A 21,773-nucleotide genomic window follows, 5' to 3' on the forward strand; every position below is an offset into this window, starting at 1 on the left:
GCTGGCCCAGCCAGTGAAGCCCACATCCCATGAATGAATTTAAAAAAAGCTGCCTAGTTTAAATTTCAAACAATGCTTGACAGTTAACTGTCAGCCACCATCAGTGGTGTGTTCTCCACGGCAGTGCCACTTGCCAACCAATCCGCACTCTCTTCACATATAGCATAAATTGTTTTCCCCCTTATATTGGTATCCTTGCAAGTGTCCTGATGAGTGCAAGATGAAAAGCTTAGGCATGTCTATTTTTTCAACAGTACTCAAGTTCTGTACTTCCAAACAACTAACTTCAGCTTCTTTCAAGAAAGGCCACCTCTATGTAAAAGATTGGAAGACCTATTTTCCCCTTTCCAAAGTTTTTAAATGTTGTTTAGCTTATCATATTCCAGTTCAAGCAACTTTCTAAGGATTCTCTTACGAGCATGCTTTATGTTGGGTGTACCGCCTCAGATGGAGGTATCTGACCCTTTTTTAAAAGAATATTTTGGATCTATCATGCAAGCAGAGATTTAAAAAGAGTGCCATGTGTGGAGAAATGAGAATTACTACAGCGAGCATCATTTACTTTCTCAATATTTGAACATTGTGCATCCAGAAGCAGTTTGCAAACCAACTAATATTAACAATTTTATCTTGCCACTTTTAATAAGATATTGATTGAATGCAATAATTAAAAGAGATTGTTGCTACTTTCACAGACGATTGCAGAGTTGGAAAGCCAGGTCCACCAGCTACGTGAAGAACTTATCCAGGTCAACTCACGGAGAAAGCAACAGCTGGTTGAGTTGGGACTATTACGTGAAGAGGAGAAGCAGAAAGCTTTGCATGATCATGAAGCTACTGTCAACAAGCTGAAAGCTGAGATGGAAAGGATGAAATTGGAGTTGCAAAAGACAAATGCTGCTGAAATTGAACATGCTGTAGAAAAGGTAGGCTGATTGTTCCTGTGTTTATATTTTATGACTACAGTGAACATAGTAGATTGTCCCGTTTATACATAAATAATTGAAGATGATGGTACAAGAAGCATGTAATGCAATTTAAATTAAAAACTTCCGCAGCAACAACATACATTTATATAGTGCCAGTAATATAACAAATTATCCCAAGCAAGTTCCCTCTAATTTCTCTTTGTTGTGTGTGGCCTGTTTATTGCACTGTGTGGTCCCTTTAAGGTTGCTGCGTGGCCATACGTGCATACATCTTAAAGGGACTGCTTCTTGTCCACAGTCTGTTTGTCCCCTGCAGAGTAAGTTCTGGACTGCTGTGCGATCACACACCTCTGAAGCTTAGAGGAAACATTGGTCCGAAGACATTTCACAGGATTGATTATCAAACAAAATTTGATGTAGAGCCACATGAAAATATGGCAGGGCAGGTAGGTGACCAATAGCTTGGCCAAAGAGTTAGAGTTTAAGGAGTGTCTTAAAGAAGGAGAGAGAGGGAGGGAGAGAAACAGAGAGATTTATGAAAGGAACTTCAAAGCTTATTTGAATTTTGGATTGTGTAGGTGGTCACTTTTTTTCAGTAGGTTTCAAGTCTTACAATACCATATTACTGGTTATAAATAGCTTACATTAGTGATACTTTACTCAGTTAAAGGAACACATTTCTGATTTTGGTCAAGTGATTTGGATTAATATGAGAAGGGGAAGATAGGAATTTTAAGTTGTCCATTTTGAATTATTGTTCTTCCCTATCTCCCTTTTCCCAAGGACTGAAAAAACATGCTACTGAAAAGCCTCTGAATGTGATCAACTTTTTAAACTCCACCTGTGAAATTCACTGAAATAGATTATTAATGTTTAAAAAGTCAAAAAGTTGAGTCTGATTTAGCTAGTTCTGCAATCATCAAACTTTAAATATCAAGTGCTTGCAGTGTTAATGACTGTATTTTAAGGTATCTTCTTCACAACAGTCAAGTAATATTCAAACAGAAGAGTAGGGAATAATTTTCTTTGCAACTTGAAATAGCCAGTGATGCTATTGTTTAGCTGTAACTATGAAGTGCATTCTGACCTGAGCTTCTTAAGTCTATAGAGTTCACTATAAAGTGGCATGACCCACTACTATTTTCAGTCCCCAAAGCTTTAGATTTTGAGCCTTCCTGGCATGACTTCAGTTTCTTGCAATAGAAGATATCATGTGAATGTATCAAGGATTTATTTTTATTAGAGTTGAGTGATTTATCTGCCAGGATAAATCGTTTCAAAGTTGATGGGTTGAAGTCATGTGTCAATAGGCAATGAAAATCTTTTCTCATGAGAAAAGTTCAACCACTTGAAACTATTTCAAAGTGAACCTGATTGAAGTGTTATGTGGTCTCCAACTTCTATAGACACTGTAAACATAGAAATTGGAGTTCAAAATAGCCATTGTGTCTGTGATGAGAAATGCTGACCAAGGGAAGAACTAAGAACATAACATCACTGGCTAAATAAGAACTGTTTTTAAAAAAAGACTAAGTATAAAAGTTGTGGAATGAAAAAGTCAGTTTTTTTTCTGTTAGTCTTCCTAAAGCAATCATGCCCAATGGATGACCAGAACTTATCACCAGCCTCCAACAATACTACAGTGGATCAGTCACTAGACAGCATATTCTCTTGTTGTTTCTCTCAACCTTTTCCCCAACTTGGGAAACATCACTATCCCAATAGTGTTTTAAAATGGAGAACCCGTGTTTCCTAATGCCGGCTGCTCCGATGTACTCCACCATCCAATGGCAACGTATTACAGTTTATTCACGGGTGTAGTTTGCATTAGAAGCATCAATGCACATCTGGTATTTATAAATGAATAATATTTCTGAATGATTTGAAACATCTTGTGAGATTTTCTTGCATTATGCAGTACTATTTGCACAGTTTCTGCATGTACTCTTGAATTCTTTTCAAACTGCAACTACTTTTTATACGTTAATCTTTCTTGGCTATTTCAAGTTGCAAAGAAAATTATTCCCTACTCTTCTGTTTGAATATTATTTGACTGTTGCAAAGAAGATACCTTAAAATACAGTCAAGTGCTGCAAGCACTTGACACAATGACAATTTACTGTGGGTCACACAGGTGGAGTCTTGCAGTTGGGACTTCATCTGAGATATCCAACAATTAAGGAAACAAAAGAGAAGGATACTGGGGAGGACATAGACCTGAATTGGTTGAGGGAGAAATGAGAGGTATTATCATGAATAGTTAGTAAGCTAAAGCAAGACAAAGTGCGATGGCCTGATGGGATACATTAAAGGACTCCAAAGGAAACGGGAAAAGAAATAGCAGAGGCCTTAGAACTTTTCTTTTAGGGTTCCTTGAGAGTGGATGTTTTCCATGGAACAGGAGAGTGATCAGTGTAATACCCATTTTCAGAAAAGGAGACGTAGCTATCTCAGGTAATTACAGGCCAGTTAATTTAACATCTGTGGTAGGGAAGATTTTGAAATCTTTAATTAAAGTTCAAATTAAATATCTATTTGAGGAGAAAAAAATTAGATGCAGCCAATGCAGATTTTTAGAAAAGAAGATTATGTTTGACAAACCTTTTGAGAAGATGACAGTTAAATGGAATGGGAGAACAGCAACAGTAGTGGTGTAATGAACTATCAGAAAATCCTTGACATGTCACTATACCGTAGATTACTGGAAGAAGTTAAGGGATATGAATTTAGGGGGAGAGAGACGGAAACAGAGTGTAGGAATTAAGTACCTTTGGACAAAGAACCATTTTGAGTATCAGCTGGCACGGGAGTCAGGAAGGGAAGTTAGTCTCTCTGCAGTTTAGAGGGAATGGGTTCAAGGAAGCACGAGATGGGTCTCATGGAGGAGATGAATTTGAAGAGGTCATCAGGGAGATGGAATTAGAGAAGAATGTTGGTACAGGATTAGTGAACCAGGGTGGGGATGTTTGGCTTGTTTGAAATGGAGAAGTGAAGGAAGCAGCAGAGGTTTGCTGAATGGAGGGTCTCAACCTTAATGACAAGGTAGTTCATGAACTCCTTGCCCTTCTTGTTGGAGGTGAAGCTAGAGGAAGCGTAGGAGAAGATTTTAAGGTAATGGAGTAAAGAAGCAAATAATGGGTGGTTTTGGCCTAATAGCACTTAATGTGATCCAGCCAGATTGATGGCTAAATCAGTTGTGCACTGGTTATCCTTTGAGTCTGTGAGCCTTGTAGTTGAGGGAGTGAAGATGGGGGCCAACTAGAGGGAAAACTGAGATGGGAGAGTGTGAAGATTCTTTTGGAAAAATTTACATGAAACATGGATGATAGAGAGTGGTTTAGAAAATCAACAGCCCCAGAAGGATCATTGTGATTCACAAGGATGCTGCCTGGTGTGAAAAAGTACAAATACAGAAAAAGAGTTGGAAAACTGGGGCTGTTTCCCTTAAAACAGTGGGAATTATGGGGTGATTTGAGTTATGTGTTTAAAAAATGAAGAAATGGGACAAAATGGGAACAATCAGTCAGTATCAAGTTGTGTACACTATAAAGTATTATGGTCAACTCTTAAAATCTGTTATGATTTTGGTATATATGTCTTCTTTTCCTGACACAATGAACACTGCTGGTATGAGTGACATTGTGGAGTTATGAAGGATCACAGAGTGTGTTCTACAATTGACAAGCTTCCCCTACATCAGAGCAAATGAGAAACTTGTGTATGCACACCCTATGATTCTCCAAACAATAAACTGTCTGGCTAGAAAAATTGTGTGCAGTATGCAGGTGAATGTGGGAAAAAATTGTATTTATATAGCACTTTTTACAACCTCAAATGCATTGTACGGTATTTTTGAAGTTTTGTCACAGTTATAATATAGGAACTGTGACAGCCAATTTGCGCACAGCAAGTGCCCACAAGCAGCAATGTGATTATGACTAGATAATCTGCTGTAGTGGTGATGTTTGAGGAGGAGCTCCCTTTCCGTTCTTCAAAATAGTGATATGGGAGCTTTTCTGTCTGCCTGAAAGTACAGATAGGGTCTCGATTTATATCACTGCTGGAAGAAGGCACTTTGGCAGTGCCACACTCCCTTGGTACTGCACTGGGAGTGTACAACTTGAATTATATGTTGAATTTCGAGCTTAAAGGTGGAACATCCTGTTGGCAGCATGGTGTGCTAAAATTATCTCTTGTAGAGTGAAGGAGCCAAGTTCATACAGGTATGGTTGCCAACTCAAATTACTTCTGAGATTGTGTCTTCAACCATGAGTATGTTAATTCAGCTCTCAAATTCAGATTCATTAACTCCTCCAATACCATTCCACTGATGATGGTCTTGTCACTTGTTGTTTAAACAAAGGTATTCCAAACATAATTGCACTAAAAGAAATTAACATTAATCTTAATTTTTGTTCCTGAGATTTTACAAAGGGATGCTTGATGATACCTCATTAAAGTTGCGTAGATCTCAGGTAAAGAATTTTTCTACGCACTATCTGTGCAAAATCCTAAACACATTTATAATTTTAGTGTTGAGGAAACCTTCCCTCCAGCGACCTAAGAACTAATGGAACAAACCAAATTGGTGGCTTGTGGATTCTAATGCTGACAGCCTTCTTGCCATGTCTACCAGGGTTTCTCAGCTGCCAAGTGCCGAGATTTCATGATGAAGTTTTCCAGGAGCAAGGTGAATGGTTTTAGCAGTTAAACTGAGCACTGTTCGTTACAGCAAATATCTCAGGATGAGGCATTCTTTCAAGGACATCTGTTGTTGATTATCTTGGTATGTGCCTGTTGAGTTGCACCCCACTTGCTGCATTCCACATGTGTGCACATTGTCTAAATTAAACCTTAAATTACATGATGTCTCTGCTCTCACTAATAAAATATGACAGAAAAGCAATGAAGTGGAGCATTAGCATAACTACCTGGACCCAGTCAGGTTTAATTAAAATAAAGTGGATACCCTTCAGTTACTGGAGCAAAGTGATCAAAGTGTTTTTTCAGACTGAGGTGGGAATGGGCTCCTTATGGCTTTGTATTGTGCACCCTGAAACCTCACCATCCATACGCTGCCAGGCAAATTACTTTGGTTGTTCTGGCTACACAGTCAATTGCGCTTCTACTCAAACCTTCTTGAAATTTGAAAATCTGCCACACAGGATTCTTCACTCTGTCTAAATTCCTTGAATTTTGTACCAGAGTTTCATGTCCTAAGTAAATTTTACATACCTTAAACTGGGCCCTAACAATACCATTACTGTCAATGTTATTCAGATGGAAAAAAGACTTGAATTTATATAGCTCCTTTCATGACCACAGTATCTCAAAGAGTTTTACTATCAATGAAGTACTTTATAAGTGCACTCATTGTTGTGATGTAAGAAACATGGCAGCCAGCTTGGGCAAGCAAGCTCCCACAAATAGTGATGTGATCATGACCAGATAATCTGTTTTTCTCAGTGATGTTGATTGAGGGATAAATGTTGGCCAGAACACCCAGGAGATTGCATGCCGACATGTCTCATAAGAACAGTACATAAGAAATAGGAGCAGGAGTAGGCCATTCAGCCCAGTTACTGGAGCAAAGTGATCAAAGTGTTTTTTCAGACTGAGGTGGGAATGGGCTCCTTATGGCTTTGTATTGTGCACCCTGAAACCTCACCATCCATACGCTGCCAGTCAAATTGCTTTGGTTGTTCTGGCTACAAATCAGGATCACATTTTTATCTTGTGATTTGATTTCTGTTATGTAAAATCTTCACAGATAGTTACTGCTGCAAGCCAAGACTCAGTTGGTAGCACTCTAACCTTAGTCAGAAGGTTCAGCTCCCACTCCAGAGGCTTGAGCACACTAATCGAGGTTAACTCCAGCATAATACTGAGGGAATGTTGCACTGTTGGAGGTGCTGTCTTTCGGATGAGGCATTAAACCAAGGCCTAGTCTGCTTTCTGCAGTGGATGTGAAAGATTCCATGGCACTATTTTGAAGAAGAGCAGGGGCGTTCTTCTGAGTGTCTTGGCCAACATTTATCCCTCAATCAACATCACTGAGAAAAACAGATTGTCTGGTCATGATCACATCACTATTTGTGGGAGCTTGCTTGCCCAAGCTGGCTGCCATGTTTCTTACATCACAGCAGTGAGTGCACTTATAAACTACTTCACTGATAGTAAAACTCTTTGAGATACTGAGGTCATGAAAGGAGCTATATAAATACAAGTCTTTTTTCCATCTGAATAACATTGACAGTAATGGTATTGTTAGGGCCCAGTTTAAGGTAAGTAAAATTTACTTAGGACATGAAACTCTGGTACAAAATTCAAGGAATTTAGACAGAGTGAAGAATCCTGTGTGACAGATTTTCAAATTTCAAGAAGGTTTGAGTAGAAGCGCAATTATTTTAACAAGAATGCAGCTGTTTTCAAAGGATGAGGGGGTACCATGTTTGAAATATGATGTAGCCAGAGCCTAGCTGTTCTGGTTTTATTTCTGAAACACCAGTCTTTCAGTCTTTGGGTTTTCTTTTCCAAGATGTGCTGTCACAGGAGAGAAAAATTGTGCATGCACAATAAAATTCTTCTTGCTGCACTGGCACCATTGCATGTAGTCAGTCCAGTTATTAAATGTTTATTGTGGTATTCAGTGTCCTGAATTTGAAGGGTTTTTTCTAAGCACAATTGGTAAGGTGTTTTTCATGGTTGGTGGCCTGATGGTAGTCATCTGATCCCTAATATCTATCAATTATCAATTTTCCTGCTCACTGGGGGAAGGAGGTAATAGATATCGATCTTTCTAATTTAGCAGGAGAGTACCTGGAATTAGTTCATACCATCTGTGTTCAAGCTCCAGTTTCAAATATTCAAATGTTAATGTTGCTGAAATACTTCTTCCTTACATAGTGTATGATGTGCAGCTCTAGTTCTCAGCCAAGAACTTGAAATTGTGCCACAACTTACTTATTAATTCCTTCAACTGAATCCTTAAAAGGTAGGGCAAGACTGATTTCCTGTCAGATGCTGTACTTGCATAGCATGGATCAAAGAGAAACTGAACTTATTGCTGCTTTTGTAACATCTTTCATGGCAACAGCCTGTGGTCCCATGTGTAATATTAAGTGCTGCAATTATATGGTATTCAGTGACTGGTGCTTCTGTGTCACCACACTGGAACCAAGAGATTAATATCTAATATGGATTACACAGGTAAACTGTGCAGATATATGGTGGCCTTTAGGTAACCCTTTTAACTACAGTAGTATAAATCAATAAAAAATTGTTTACAGTTGGTGAGGTATCACATTGAAAGAAAGAATTGTGTTTATTTAGGACAGCCCAAAGTGCTTTACAACTAATGAAGTGCAGTCACTGTTATAATGTAGGAAATGTGACAACCAATTTGTGCACGGCATGTTCCCTAAAATGGAAATGTGATAATGATCGAATAATCTGTATTTTTTAATAATATCGATGAAGGATAAATATTGACCAGGACACGAGTAATAGCTCCACTGCTCGCCTTCAAAATAGTGCTGTAGCATCGTTTGTGTCCACCTGAGAAAGAGACAAAGCCTCGGTTAACAGCTCATCTGAAAGATGAAACCTCTTGTCAGTGCATTACTCCCTCAGTACTACAGCGGAGTGTCAGAATAAATCTTTGTGCTTCAGTCTCTGGAGTGGGAATTGAACCCCCAACCTTCTTACTCAGAGGTGAGAGTGCTACCCACTGAGCCACAGCTGACTCTGTCATGTCTTGAATTACTGGGCATACAGGTCCTTTCAATGTCCACTGAAGGCCTTTCAGCTTATAGTTTAGAAAGATATCTATTCATGCGGATATTTAAAATAAATAACATACCTAATAAACCTCTGTGTACCATTAGTTACTTTATTGGTTAAAAAATGAGTGTTGGAAGAGAGAGTTTGCAGAAAAGCACTGTTCAAGACATCTAATAGGGTACAAATGGTACATAGTGGGGAGCATGCGGGCACGATGAACTGGAGGTAATTGGACATAAGCATACACCTGCAGTTTCTGCATGATGACTTTTTATATTAACCTTCCCAGGATTTAAACCCCTTGATCTTTAGGAAATAATCTGTTTATATATTTTTAATTATATAGCATCTTTTAATTGTTGTTGGTAATTATACTTGTTTTTCTTAAATTAGATTTTCTACATCAAGTGTCAGAATAGGATAAAAAATGCCAACACAATGTTCTTTATAATTCAGCAATGGAACACACACAAACACACACACTGCTCAATGTGAAATAAACTTAGTATTTACTTAAACCTTTAATATTTGGCCTGAAAGGTGCATAAGAGTTGGGGCAGTTTGCAGGGTATCCCTGGGGCTTCTACAGATAAAGATTTTTGGACTTGAACTTTCTTCCACTCTCAAAGAACAGGTGTTGAATTTTTGTGGGATCAATGACTTCAGGATGGTAAAGGAGTATCAAAAAAGTCTTGAATCTTTCCATTTTTGTAATTGATCTTAACATTAATGAAACCAGTGTCTGACATATAAGTGCAGTGTTTAGGACCCCAATATAATGTATTATCAAGAGTACAGTTTGTATGGGTTCTGCATTATTAAGGAGATGGTAAAAGAAGCAGACTATGTTAGTGTGCTCTAAGGGTTGTATTTCCTGGCAATATACTGAACCGACACATTTTTAAAATTAAGATTTTATAATTTCCTTTTAAACACTTGAGTAATTATATGGCGTCTTGAAGAGTGAAGACAGGTTTTTTAGTGAGCGGTGATTAGGTAATAAGGAGCCACAAGTTATGTGTAGCAGAGTTTTTACCTCTCACATGAAGGAGGTTACTGAAATATTAATTGAAAGGCAAAATCACTGATAATTGCATACCATCCTTATTCTCATTCCTAGCTGGTCAAGGGTAAGCAATCCAAACCCATGGTGTTTCACATTGTAAATGGTCGATGCCACTACAATGTATTACAGCCTGAATTCTGGAATGATTTAGAGGCTGGATGAGGAGAGATTATGAAAAGTGGGCTTGTATTTTCTGGAATATCAAAGATTATGGGGTGATTTTTTAAATTACTTTTAGGATTTTGAAATGATTTGTTGGGATAGATAGAAACTTTTTCTGCTCCAGGACAAGGTGACATCACCTTAAAATAGAAGGCAGGCCATTCAGAAGAGAATACTTATACAAGGAGTCATAGAAGTGTGCAACTCTCTCCCATAAAATGCTCAATAATTTTAAATGATTTTTTTGTTAGGCAAGGGAATCAAAAGATATGGAGCCAAAACAGGTGAATGGAGTTAGGATGCAGATCAGCCATGACCTCACTTGAATGGTGATCAAGGAATTTAGTAACCTACTCCTGTTTCTATCTTCCTAGGACAGATTATCTGATCATTATCACGTTGCTGTTTGTGGTAACTTGCTGGGTGTAAATTAGCTGTTGCGTTCCTACATTATAAGAGTGACCACATCTCAAAAGTATTTTGTTTGTTAAGTGCTTTAGGGCATCCTGAGGTTGCGAAAGGTGCTATAAAAATGCAACTCACTTTTTCTAAGGGCTGACAGTTTTTTAGGCTGGCAGCAAAGACCTGCTTGTTACTGGACCTTCTGGGCTACAACTTGTCTTAATGGGGCTAGTAAATTTGCCACTGTGGTAGCAGAAGCTTGTTGCCTTGGCAACATCCATGTGCCAATGTATTTATTATCTGATTCCTGATGAAATAATGCAGAATTATGATAATAGTACTCAGCATATACAGTAAGTCCCTGTTTTAGGTCGCTTCACTTTAACGTCACGGATATAAAGGGGCCATGTATGGGCACTTAGTGTTGAGATTTCCATTTTAGCATTGTTTTGCACCAGGCCAATGCAGTGTCGTGCAACCCGATCGGTTCCATTTTGGAGCGGTCTCTCCCACTCACTGATCCTTCCACTCACTGACCCTCCTGCTTGCCTCCTCTCCTGCTCCCTGATGCCTCCACTTGCTGACCATCCCACTCCCCAACCCTCTCTCTCACCCCCTCTCCTCCACAATCCTCCCAGACCTTTCTGCTCACCTCGCTCTCCCACTCGTCTCCTCTTCCACTCGCCAACCCTCGGGATTGGGAGGGACAGCAAGCAGGAGAGGTGGTGAGCAGGAGAGGCAGCGAGCAGGAGGATCAGTGAGCAGAAGAGGCGGGATTGGAAGGATCAGCAAGCTGCAGAGGTGTGATTGGGAGGATCGGTAAGCAGGAGAGGCAGCAAGCTGGTGGATTAGCGAGCAGCAGAGGTGCAATTGGGAGGATCGGCGAGCAGGAGAAGCAGTGAGCAGGAGAGGTGGGATAAGAAGCATCGGCAAGCAGGAGAGGCAGGATTGGGAGGATTGGCAAGGGGAGAGGCGGGATTGGGAGAATCGGTGAGCAGAAGAGGTGGAATTGGGAAGATCAGTGAGCGGGATAATGAGTGAGCAGGAGAGGTGGTGGGCAGGAGGATCAGTGAGCAAGAGAGACGGTGAGTGGGAGGATCGGTAAGCAAGAGAGACGGTGAGTGGCAGGATCGGTAAGCAAGAGAGGCAGTGAGTGGCGGTGAGCAGGAGAAGCGGGATTGGGAGGATTGGTGAGCAGGAGAGGCGGCATTGGGAGGATTGGTGAGCAGGAGAGGCAGGATTGGAAGAATCGGTAAGCAAGAGAGGCGGTGAGCAGGAGGATCGGTGAGCAAGAGAGGCGGTGAGTGGCGGTGAGCAGGAGAGGCGGGATTGGGGGGATCAGTGAGCAGGAGAGGTGGGTTTGGGAGGATTGGTGAGCAGGAGAGGCGGAATTGGGAGGATTGGTGAGCAGGAGAGGTGGGTTTGGGAGGATTGGTGAGCAGGAGAGGCAGTGAGTGGCGGTGAGCAGGAGAGGCGGGATTGGGAGGATCAGTGAGCAGGAGAGGTGGGTTTGGGAGGATTGGTGAGCAGGAGAGGTGGGTTTGGGAGGATTGGTGAGCAGGAGAGGTGGGTTTGGGAGGATTGGTGAGCAGGAGAGGTGGGTTTGGGAGGATTGGTAAGCAGGAGAGGCGGGATTGGGAGGATCAGTGAGCAGGAGAGGCGGGATTGGGAGGATCAGTGAGCAGGAGAGGTGGGTTTGGGAGGATCGGTGAGCAGGAGAGGTGGGTTTGGGAGGATTGGTGAGCAGGAGAGGTGGGTTTGGGAGGATTGGTGAGCAGGAGAGGTGGGTTTGGGAGGATTGGTGAGCAGGAGAGGCGGGATTGGGAGGATCAGTGAGCAGGAGAGGCGGGATTGGGAGGATCAGTGAGCAGGAGAGGTGGGTTTGGGAGGATTGGTGAGCAGGAGAGGTGGGTTTGGGAGGATTGGTGAGCAGGAGAGGTGGGTTTGGGAGGATTGGTGAGCAGGAGAGGTGGGTTTGGGAGGATTGGTGAGCAGGAGAGGTGGGTTTGGGAGGATTGGTGAGCAGGAGAGGTGGGTTTGGGAGGATTGGTGAGCAGGAGAGGTGGGTTTGGGAGGATTGGTGAGCAGGAGAGGTGGGTTTGGGAGGATTGGTGAGCAGGAGAGGTGGGTTTGGGAGGATTGGTGAGCAGGAGAGGTGGGTTTGGGAGGATTGGTGAGCAGGAGAGGCGGTGAGCGGGAGGATCGATGAGCAGGAGAGGCAGGATTGGGAGGATTGGTGAGTAGGAGAGGCGGGATTGGGAGGATTGGTGAGCAGGAGAGGCAGGATTAGGAGAATCGGTAAGCAAGAGAGGCGGTGAGCAGGAGGATCGGTGAGCAGGAGAGGCAGGTTTGGGAGGATCGGCGAGGGGAGAGGCGGGATTGGGAGGATCGGCGAGGGTAAAGGTGGGATTGGGAGGACCGGTGAGCAGGAGAGATAGGGAGGATCTGTGTGTGTGTGTGTGTGTGTGTGTATAGAAGGCTGTAAAATGTCCACCAGTGTACAGTCATTCCTTGCTTAGCATTGTAGTTGCATTCCTGAAAAGTGCAACTTAAAATGAAACATTAAGCAAATCAGCTTTTCCCATTATTACCAATGTAAAACTGTAGCTAGGTTCGGCAGAACCCTTCTTGTCAGAAAAAGTTGAAATACTGTACATTCTGAAATTCCTATATTTTATATAAATAAAATTTTTAAAATATAAAATAGATATGCTAACTCTTTCTACTTACCTCCTGATGCACCCGCTCACCCCCTCTCTTGCTCGCTGCCTCTCCCCTCGCCGATCCTCCCAATTCTGCCTCTCCCCCTCAGAAAAAAGCAAAATACTGCGGATGCTGGAAATCAGAAGCAAAAACAGAAAATGCTGGAAAAATTCAGCAGGTCTAGCAGCATCTGTGGAGAGAGAAACAGGGTTAACGTTTCAAGTCTGTATAACCCTTCAGAGCTGAAGAGAAGTGAAAATGTGATTAAATTTATACTGTTTAAGGGGGGATGGGGCAGGTGGAGCTGGATAGAAGGCCAGTGTTAGGTGGGGACAAAGGAGGGATTGACAAAGATGTCATGAACTAAAGGACAAAGGGAGTGTTAATGGTAGTGGTTAATGCTAAAAACGTGCTGATGGTGGCATAAAGGTAAGAAAATAGAATGTGATAATAGCAGAACAAAGGTAGCATTGTGTGAAAGAACAACATGGAACAAGTAACAAATAGTAGGGGATGGGGTGGTGGGAGGAGACAATGTGGGGGAAAAAAAGGATGGACACGGCTGAGGGCCCTGTCAACCACAGTAGCGGGGAAACCTCGGTGAAGGAAGTCATGTCAGAAGCGCCGTTTTGGAAAGTGGCAACATTGGAACAGATGCGAAGGAGACGAAGGAGCTGAGAGAATGAGATGGAGTCCTTACAGGAAGAAAGGTAGTCAAGGTAGCTGTAGGAGCCTCTCCCCTCACCCCTCCTGCTCGCCGATCCTCCCAATCCCGCCTCTCCTGCTCGCTGATCCTTGCAATCCTGCCTCTCCCGCTTGCGCGCGTTCACACAAGCTTCTGCCTGCCACAGGTTAACTTCTTCAGAATTACACTCTTAAACTCCTCTACCAGAACCCAGAGGTTAAAAGATCCTTAACCCAAAAAGCACCTTATTTAGAAGTGAAAGCTGTACCTGCAGACCAATAGCTGGAAGGCCCCAAGGGGTTTTATATAGTCTGTAAGGAAAATGAAAAGACTAGGATTGCAAAGGTCACATGGTGCAAATTTACTGGGAGGGTGAGAGGAAACATTACTGGTAAAATAGTAATGATAAACAAGGAGTACTGAACCTGACAACTGTCTGAAGCAAACTTTGAACTTTTCTATCCAGTAATAAATAAAGCCAAGACAGAGTTGAGGCCAGTCCATAGCTCTAGCAGTAGGCGACTGACTTCTCAATGTCCACTTACATTTGAAGTTGATTGAAAAAAATCATCATTCATCAGTGACACAGACTCATTGCGCCAAATGGCCACCTCCTTGTTGTAGCATTCTATGATTCTATAATTTTAATGATAATGCTCGCATACTTTGTCCAAATCAGCTGAAGTGATGGATTTAACAGTGGTTGTACTTATTCATCACTGCCTTAGGGATGGAATCATGCTGCAATTAGATGGGGAGCACTTGATTGCCCCCATTATCTAGATTCAAAGTACTGCCTTCTGGCTTGATGTTTTTAGAATTATGTTGTCTAATTGGACAGATGTCTGAGGCGGAATCTTATAATTCTACTGTCAACAATCCCATTTAAGGTGTAACTGCCTCTTTTAACAAGCTCATTTGCTACACTGGATCTTAGTATCCAGATTTGCTTTTGTCAACTGCATACAGTCCCAGATTCATAACCTGGTTCTTTGAAGTTGCAGCATTTCTTGTACAATAGTAAAAATGTATTTCTTATACAACAAAGTTACAACCCCAAGCTATTCTAGGGTAATTTATACAGTCATAATACTGATAGACTCAGCTGTGGCATTGCTCATAGTTACAGCAACAACTTGTATTTATCTAGAGTTTTACATGTAATAAAGGAGCATTGTAAAGCAAAGTTTGACGATGAGCTACCTAAGGTCCTATTAAAACAGGCGATCAAAGCTTGTTCAAAGAGGTAGATTTTTAGGACTACCTTAAAGGCGAAAAGAGAGGTAGAAAAGTGGACATTTAGGGAAGGAATTCAAGAACTTTGGGCCTAGGCAGCTGAAGGTATGGCTACCCATGGTGGAGCAATTAAAATATTTCATTGTAAATTATGCTGCTATTTCTGTACCAAAGTTTATTTCAAAAAGCCACTGATGACAAGCAATCAGACTTAAAATTGAAGCCATGCAATAGCTAAATAACAAAATAAAATATTTGGTTTGTAAAAGGGAAAAGTCACATGCTGTTTCATTGATATGGTAGTGGTGCATAGCATTTACAGAAAGGCACATTGACAGCACAGTTGTGCATGTTTGTCGAATAGTTTAATACACGTGTTGAATAGGCGGTAGCACAGCCAGACATGGGTGAACATAGGACAATTCCACCTTTCCTCAAATTGCTTATGGGTTGGGTCACTCTTCCCGTACAGGATTTCAACGTGACGTACCCTTTTAAAGGGCAAGATTATCATCCATCTAACATGCGATATGCTGTGTACCACCATCATAAGGTTGAACTGTGTCCTTTAAGGCCATAAAACTTAATTCCTGTAAATAAGCACATCCTGAGGTCAGCCAAGAGACTTTTTTCTTTAAAGTTGATTGAAAATCTCATGCTCTTCAAGGACAGAAAAACCAGCAGGGAATGGCTGTCTTTTTGTATCCATAACAAAGCAGGATCCCTGAATTGTGATGGACTCAACATTTTTACATTTACTGGTAAATGTCAGGTTACTGATGTTGAGTTGGATGTTATGCTATTGCAAGGGTTGATGCTGAAGATGGAAGACATTGAATTGCATGGAGTATACATCACAGCACAGAAACAGGCCTCAACCCTTCTGTGCCGGTGTTAATGTTCCTCACAAGCCTTTGCTCACTCCTCTTCATCTAACTCTCTTAGAGTGTCCTTCTATTCCTTTCTCCCTTATGTTTGTTTAGCTTCCCCTTAAGTGATTCCATGCTATTCACCTCAACTACTCCTTGTGGTAACAAGTTCCACATTCTAACCACATTAAAAGATTTGGATAAAGTTTGTGTGAAATGTGTTCTGAATGTGTTTCCTTCTGATTAGTTCCTTCAAAATGAATGCTTTTTTCTTTAAGCTTTTGCAGGTAGAAATTAAATTAGTCTCTTTGTTTGCCCACCTTAGCTACATAAATAAATCCGTGCATGTAACAGGGTAGAGAAGGGCAGCTCAGAACAATGGGCTGGATTTTACACTCCCCCACCATTGTGTTTGAAGGCATGTAAAATCCAGCGGGTGCCTTTCCATCACCTGCCTGCCTGCCTCCGATCTGTCTGAAATGTTACGGAGGTGGGAGAGGTGTCAGGTGGCCTGCCCACCCTTGGACCTATTGAAGCCCTTAAGTGGCCATTAAATTGACCACTTAAGAGCCTCCTCCTGCCCCCGGTCAGTATTTCATCCACAAAAGGGGGAGGCCCATACTATGCAGGAAGCCTGACAGCTTTATCTGTAGGGGTTGGTATTGGACAACTTGGGGGGGGTTACTTCTTTTGCAGGCCCCCGAGCCTAAAGGAGGCATCTCCCCCCCACTTCCCCCCAACGTGCCCCCACCACACAGAAAAGGTAATTCCCCTCCCTAAGATCATACTCCCCTTTAACTCTCCCTCTGGCTTCTTGAACCTAGGCCCCGATTCCCCTCACAGAGACCCCAAAATGTTGGACTTAGCTGGGATCCTCAACAGGTTGGGACTGCCTATGGTCCTAGTAGTGGCCACTGCTTATGGTTGGCGCTGCTGGAACTACAGAACTGTACGCCATCCAATTGGCCAGCAGCTCGCTAAGATGGTACTCCCTTCTCAGACAGGGGTGAAAGCCTCGCCTTAAAGCAATTAACGCTGAGCCTAGTATTAAATTATTGCAGAGCAGCTATTGATATTGTGGGCAAGCTCCCCCCTCGCCTCATGGCAGGTCCATGGCATTCTGTAAAGTCCCGCTCAATGTGGCTGCATGATTGTTTTCTCTGGGAGGCATTGTGGGGGGTGGATGGATGTGGGTGGAAGAGAATGGAAGTGGTAATGTTTTCAATAGCTGATAGGTTTTGAGAGAATGCCAGGGAGGTTCAGAGGCTCTAGACCCTCAACTTGGAAGTAACACCAGAGCAGGAGAGTGAATGAGAGGAGTGTGTCTCTGGAATAGTAACTAAAGCTTAGATTGCTTTATTAAACATTTTATGTAAACAAACAATCCCATATACCACTATTTACAATATTTTTCCTGGCAGTTATCTCAGTTAAAGCTCATATAATGTTTTGCCCACCTTAGCTACAGTAATTATTTACATATTTATATTGTAAAACACCAAACCATTAGTTACCTTCAGGGCCATAACAATGACTTCTGGGCTTTGTGTTGTTAGCACTTTTCCATCATTCCATGTGAGGACCACCAAGGGAAATAAACACAGCAAGCCATGACCACATATTTAATAGTCTGTTTTTCTGTCGATCAAAAGAAAGTCTTGCTCCAAATTGTGGTGTTGCTCCAAATAAGCCACCTGAAGCTGCATTCTGGGGTTGTCACGTGCAGACTGTGACGCTAATGAAATCTGGAGTTACCATCTGCTACCCAGCTGAGCTCCTTCATTCAGTTGGTGGTGCAATTTCTCTGGGAAATTCCACGTTTCTGAATTCTCAGAGAAGGACAGCCACAAATACCAAGTTTTGCAAGGAACATTTCAGTTGTGTGGTTATATCCAAACATTTTCTTTGGTTTGTGTGCTTTAATGTTCTTATTATGTCAAATAAAGAAAGAATTTGCATTTATATAGCACCCTCACAGCCAATGAATTAATATTGAAGTTATCACTTTATTAGAAAAGTTCATGAGAAAGCAACATGCAAGAAAAATTATGTGAACATTGGAACAGGCGTAGGCCATTTAGCCCCTTGAACCTGTTCCGCTGCTCAATGAAGATCATAGCTGATCAGCTAACTGACTCCATATGCTCACCCTTGTCCATATCTTTTAATATCTTTGATTAATAAAACATTTTATCAATCTCAGATTAAAAATTAACAATTGATCTAGCACCACTTGTCATTTGCAGAAGCGAGTTCCAAACTTCTACCGCTCCTTGTTGCCTAAATTCACTCCTGAAAGTTTGGCTCTAATTTTTAGATTATGCCCCCTAATCCTAGACTTCCCAATCAGTGGAAATAGTTTCTCTATCTACCATATCTGTTCCCTTTAATATCTTGAAAATTGAATCAAATGACTCTTTAGCCATCTAAATTCCAGAGAATGCAACCCTAATTTGGTTAATCTATCCTCATAAATTAACCTTTGGAGCCCAGGTATTAGTAATGAATGATCTCATAGTGAAGGCGCCCCTAGGTAGCAGTGACCATGTGAAGAAAGGTCATACGGACTCAAAACGTCAACTCTGTTTCTCTCCCTACAGATGCTGTCAGACCTGCTGAGTTTTTCCAGCATTTTCGTTTTTGTTTCAGAGTTCCAGCATTCGCAGTATTTTGCTTTCATATGATTGAATATTACATTCATTTTGAGGGAGAGATGAGTGGGTCCAAGACTATGTTTTTAAACTTAAATAAGGGCATTTATGAGGGCATTAATGCAAAGCTGGCTAAAGTGAATTGCAAATTGGGTTAAAGGATAAGTCAATAGCGATGCAGTGGCAAATATTTAAGGGGATATTTCAGAATAAACAGAATAGATACTTTCCAATGAGTAAGAAAAAGTCCAAAGGACGAACACACCATACGTGGTTAACTAGAATGGTTAAAGATAGTATCAGACTTAAAGAAAAAGTATATAATTGTGCAAAGATAGGTGGAAGGCCAGAAGTTTGGACAGAATATAAAGAACAGCAAAGGATGACTAAAAGGTTAATAAGGAGGGAAAAATTAGAGTACGAGAGAAAGCTAGTCACAAATATGAAAACAGATAGTAAGAGTTTCTATAAATATTTTAAAAAGAAATGAGTTAACAAAGTAAGCATTGGGCCAATAGAAAGTGAGTCTGGAGAATTGATAATAGAAAACAAGGAAATAGCAGATGAATTGAACGGGTATTTTGCAGCAGTCTTCACTATAGAGGATACAAGCAACATCCCAGAAGCAGCTATAAATCAGGAAATGGAAGGGAGGGAAGAACTCAGGAAAATTACAATCACCAGAGAAGGGGTACTGAGTAAATTGTTGGAACTACGGGCTGACAAGTGCCCAGATCCTGATGGACTTCATCCTAGGGCCTTAAAAGAAGTGGCGAGTGAGATAGCCGACACATTGGTTTTAATTTTCCAAAACTCCCTAGATTCGGGGAAGGCCCCATTAGATTCGAAGATAGCAAATGTAACTCCATTATTCAAAAAGGGAGGGAGGTGGAAAGCAGGAAACGACAGGCCAGTTAGCTTAACATATGTCATAGGGAGGATGTTAGAAGCTATTATTAAAGAAGCTACAGCAGGACACTTGGATAAGTTCAAGGTAATCAGGCAGCGTGGTTTTTTTGAAAGGGAAATCATGTTTTACCAACTTGTTGGAGTTCTTTGAGGAAGTAACATGTGCTGTGGATAAAGGGGAGCTGGTGGATGCACTGTTCTTAGATTTCCAGAAGGCATTTAATAAAGTGCCACATCAAAGGTTATTGGAAAAAAATAAAAGCTCATGGTATAGGGGGTAACATTGGCATGGATAGAAGATTAACTGCCTAACAGGAAGCAGAGAGTAGGTATAAATGGGTCTTTTTCAGGTTGGCAAGATGTAACGAGTGGTGTGCCACAAGGATCAGTGCTGGGACCTCAACTGTTTACAATTTATATGAACGACTTGGATGAAAGGATGGATGGGATGGTTTCCAAATTTGTTGATGACACAAAGATAGGTAGGAAAGTAAGTTGTGAAGAGGACATAAGGAGGGTTCAAAAAGATATAGATAGGTTAAGTGAGTGGGCAAAGATCTGGCAAATGGAGTATAATGTGGGAAAATGTGAAATTGTCCATTTTGGCAGGAAGAATAAAAGAGAAGCATATTATCTAAATGGTGAAAGATTGCAGAGCTCTGAGATGCAGAGGGATCTGGGTGTCTTTGTGCATGAATCGCAAAATGCTAGTATGCAGATACAGCAGTAATTAGGAAGGCTAATAGAATGTTATCATTTATTGCAAGGGGAATTGAATACAAAAGTAGGGAGGTTATGCTTCAGTTATACAGAGCACTAATGAGACCACGTCTGAAGTACTGTGTACAGTATTGGTCACCTTATTCAAGGAAGGACATAAATGCATTGGAAGCAGTTCAGAGAAGGTTTACCAGACTAATACCTGAAATGGGTGGGTTGTCTTATGAAGAAAGGTTGGACAGGCTAGGCTTGTATCCGCTGGAGTTTAAAAGAGTAAGAGGCGACTTGATTGAAACATATAAGACCCTGAGGGGACTTGACAGGGTGGATGTGGAGAGGATGTTTCTTCTTGTGGGAGAATCTAGAACGAGGTGGCTCTGTTTAAAAATAAGGGATCGCCCATTTAAAACGGAGTTGAGGCAAAAATGTTTTCTCTCAGAGGGTCGTGAGTCTTTGGAACTCTCCTCCTGAAAAGGCGTGGAAGCAGAGTCTTTGATTATTTTTAAAGCAGAGGTGGATAGATTCTTGGTAAGCAAGGTGAAGATAGGTTATCAGAGTAGGCGGGATGCAGATTTGAGGTTACTATCGGATCAGCCATGATATTAAATGGCGGAGCAGCATCGAGGGGCCGAATGGCCCACTCTTGCTCCTCGTTCATATGTTCTGGTAACTCTATGCTGCGTACCTCCAAGAACAATATATCCTTCCTAAAGTGTGGTGCCCAGAACTGTTCATGGTATTCCAAGTGTGATCTAACTTGGACTTTGTACAGCTGTTGCATGACTTCTACCCTTTTGCATTCTAGATATAAAGGCCAGTATCCCATTAGACTTTTGAATATTTTCTATACCTGTTTATGACATTTTAATGATTACATACCTGGATCCCCAAGTCTCTTTCAACTTCCACTATTTCCAACTTTTCGCTATACAGAACATGCTCTGATCTATCCCTTTTAGGTCCAACATGGATGTCCTTGCATTGCCGATATTGAAATCCATTTGCCACATGTTTGCCCTTAACCCACTAGTATCACTATATACTATTGTTCTTATTGTGCTTTCATCTGCATGACTTATAGGCCTGCATTTTTCCCACATCTGGCAGGCTTGGCGGGAGCAGGCGGGGGGCGGTTGCGGAGCCCCCTGCCGCCTGCGATCAGCTCTGCGCCACCGTTTAATGCAGGCGAGCCAAATAAGGCCTGCCCAGCGTAAGACGCGAGCCGTAGTGTTCAGCGCTACCTGTGTAGGCGGGGGGAGGAGGGAGAGTCGGGGCCAGCGCTCTTTCGTGTATGCACGCAAAAGAGCGCTTTAATCACCTTGAGGCATGGAACTGCCTCGGAGATTGAAGTGCTTTTGAAAAAAAATAAATGGATTGAAAATGTAATTAAACATGTCCCCTAATGTGACTGTATCACATAAGATGGGACATGTTTTTATATTTCAGAAAATTTTTCATTTAATTCATTAAAGCTTTAGGAAACCTCATCCTGCTCGTGGATGACGTTTCCTAAAAAACTTGAAGGCCACTTGGCCTTTTTGCCTGCCCACCAACCTTAAGGGTGGACAGGGAACGTAAACAATGACATTAATTAATTCGTTAAAGGCTTTAACAGGCCTATCAGTTATCGGCGGGCACGCAGCTGACTCTGGCATGTGC

General features: G+C 41.6%; 1 protein-coding gene across 8 annotated transcripts in view; it reads left to right on the plus strand.

Annotated features, from left to right (window-relative positions):
• Positions 1-21,773, plus strand: part of cep112 (centrosomal protein 112) — a 432,841-nt gene that overhangs the window by 296,304 nt on the left and 114,764 nt on the right. For all 8 annotated transcript variants that reach the window (XM_078529029.1, XM_078529025.1, XM_078529028.1 and 5 more), the window contains one exon: positions 696-926. In XM_078529029.1, coding sequence (XP_078385155.1) covers positions 696-926 — 231 coding nt within the window. The remainder of the gene's footprint in view (positions 1-695; positions 927-21,773) is intronic.

The sequence above is a fragment of the Cetorhinus maximus genome, chromosome 24 (genome assembly GCF_964194155.1).
Source record: "Cetorhinus maximus chromosome 24, sCetMax3.hap1.1, whole genome shotgun sequence".
NCBI lineage: Eukaryota > Metazoa > Chordata > Chondrichthyes > Lamniformes > Cetorhinidae > Cetorhinus > Cetorhinus maximus.